At 50.7% G+C, this 2,652-nt stretch overlaps 1 protein-coding gene across 1 annotated transcript in view; it reads right to left on the bottom strand.

The window, feature by feature from the left end:
• Nucleotides 1-794: 794 nt before the first annotated feature.
• The window catches only part of INSM2 (insulinoma-associated 2), a 2,315-nt gene continuing 457 nt past the window's right edge, over nucleotides 795-2,652 (bottom strand). Inside the window, exon 2 of the mRNA XM_005864985.2 lies at nucleotides 795-2,635. Coding sequence (XP_005865047.1) covers nucleotides 1,513-2,635 — 1,123 coding nt within the window. The 3' untranslated portion in view covers nucleotides 795-1,512. The remainder of the gene's footprint in view (nucleotides 2,636-2,652) is intronic.

Here is a 2,652-nt window from a genome sequence, read left to right as displayed (position 1 = left end):
ACGTTTCTACAGTGCTTTCAAAAATTTTTTAATGAACAGCTAATGGTTTCATGATATGTAACAAAATGGAGTGAAAATGCCAACATGAAATAGCAGTTAATTAGCACAATTAACATGATTGTTTTCATCTTAAGATAACCACTAGATTTTTTAAAATTTTTTAATATTTTTCTGTTGATATTTTGGGGTGGTAAAGTGTCTTGAAAGAATAGTGCATATTCTTTGCCTTTTGGAGCTCTATCTGCACAGCCATACTTTAAAGGAAATTTTTCCATTGCATTTCCTCACCATCACATTCATTTACAAAATATAATTTCTCCTGGCTGTAATCTAAGTGGGTCACTAAAATTATAAAGTAGGATACCGGCTTTGGGGAGATGTAGCTTTGAAAAATAGGCTGTATTTAATGGAATTCTTAAGACAAACACAGAACACGACAAAGCACCAGCCATGGGCATTTATTTGGTGGTGAGCATCTTATAAACACAGGCGGTCTGTCAAGCGATACTCACTCAGCTAGTGTCCTACACTCTGGCTCTTAGGACATGGGTACAGAATGTGCACCGGTTATGGTTTACATAAAAAATAAAATACTAGATATTGAATGACTTGCCATTCAGCTCCATTGTGGATTATAGGTATTAACATCTTCCTTAAACTGAACATAGTTTAATTTATAATACACAGTACAAGATTTACAACGGAAGTATCAAACAATTTGGATGAAACCCTACTAAAACAGTTCAACTTCAGGAAATGAGTTCTATATTCCCAAAAAGCTATTTTTTTTCCCCCCGGTTTAAAGTATCTCTTCCTGCCTACTACACACAAAATAGCTAAAGGTGAGAATCTTGGGGATATGTCAGCTGCTTCCTGTCAAGTAGCTCACTCCCCACCTCCAAACACTAACTTAAAAGTAGACTAATACTGAGAAAAGGAAAGCTTACAGGGAGACCCCCACATCCCCCAAAGCAAAAAATATCCTATTTCCTACCTACAGACACAGGTCTTGAATCTCCCCCCACCCCAAAAGTTTGGCACCAGTCACAACTTTTAATTCACAGAATATACAATGCAAGATATCTGACCCTATTGAAACAGAAACTAAATAGGTGCCTGCGATGACAACAGGAAAAAAAAATGACTGTAGACATTGAGACATGCACGCATTCACTGCGACTTTCCATAGGAATTACAAGTCATATGGGATTCATTAGGACCTTCAGAGTTTGGGAGGCGAGGGGGATCCTATTTTCATGGGGAAAGAGAAGGATTTAAAGCTGGCAGTCCTTGGCCTCGAATGTTTATAACCATCCATATACATAACCTGCTCTGGAAAGGGATTTTACATTTTGCTGTCCGCTCCGATGTCAGAACGACTACTGAGACTTTTAGGAGAGAACATACAGGAAGAACATGAGGTAAACTTGCAAGTTGAAGAGAGCCCTACAGAAATTCCCATGATCTGTTTCCTCAGGGGCCAACCTCGCAAACTCTCCGATCTCCGGGCCCTCAACAGCCTGGCCGCAATGGCATCTGCAGCAGCAGCACCTGCCGACTCTCGGAGGGGTGGCACTTATTGATGTGCCGAGTCAGCCCCGGGGAGCTAAAGAAAGTGGACGGGCAGTGCTTGCACGAGAAAATCTGCTGAGCACTCCCGTCGGATGCCCCTCCTGGGCTCGGAGCTTCCGGGGCTGCCCCAGCCAAAGCTGGCAGGAGCAGCTCCTCCCGGACAGCGTGCCACAGCCGGTGCTTGTCCCTGATGTCTGCGGACGGGAAGTGCGCCCCGCACAGTGGGCAACTGAAGGCCAGTGGGACCCCGCGTTCGGAGCCAAAGCCGGGGGCAAGCGCGCGGGCCGAACCCGCCTCGTGAGTGCCCAGATGCTTGCGCAGATAGGCTTGGCGACGGAACTTTTTGTGGCAATAGGGGCACACGAAGATCTCGGGTCCCCCGGCACCACTGGCACTGCCCGGCCCAGGCAGTCGACGCCCCAGTACCCCTTCCGTGTAGGGGACCCGAGGCAGGGGTGCCTCGAGGTGGGACAACACCTGGAGGCTCTGGGATGGGGCGCCGTCTGGGCGCGGCTCCACCCCGGAGCTGTCCCTGGCCTGCAGGTGCTGATTTTCCGTCTGCTCTGCCCGGCTGTTCTCCTTCCCCTCCGCCAGAAAAGAAGCAACAGCCCCGGAATCCGGGGAGGACGAAGGAGGAAGCTTCGCGTCAATCGAGGAGACTGTGGCGGCGTTTGCCACTGCGGGACGCGGCTTGTGCCAGCGGCGATGGGAGGCGAGGTTCGCCGGGCAGCTGAAGACCTTATCGCACTCGGGGCAGCGGTACTCAACGCGAACGATGCGGGAGCAGCGGTGCTGCGCCAGCGCGAAGGGGTCCGCGTACTGTTCCTTGCACAGCTGGCAGATGAACTCCCCCAGCGGCGTGCGGCTGCCCCCCAGGCCTCGGGACGGGGCTCCGGGCTCCTCCTCCTTAATCTTCAGGCCTAGGACCGGCGATGTGGTCACTTCATCAGCGAAGCTCAACTTCCTCATGGCCTTTGGCTTCTTGACTCCTGCGGCCGCAAGCCCAGACACGCAGCCCGGAGGCGCCTTGGCGCGGCGTTCGCCAGTGGCGGGACGCTTCAGGCTGTGCAGGGTGGGGGA

The sequence above is a fragment of the Myotis brandtii genome, unplaced genomic scaffold (genome assembly GCF_000412655.1).
Source record: "Myotis brandtii unplaced genomic scaffold, ASM41265v1 scaffold194, whole genome shotgun sequence".
Lineage (NCBI taxonomy): Eukaryota > Metazoa > Chordata > Mammalia > Chiroptera > Vespertilionidae > Myotis > Myotis brandtii.
Note: the sequence above shows the minus strand (reverse complement) of the source record. Positions and strands in the feature narration are given on the sequence as shown.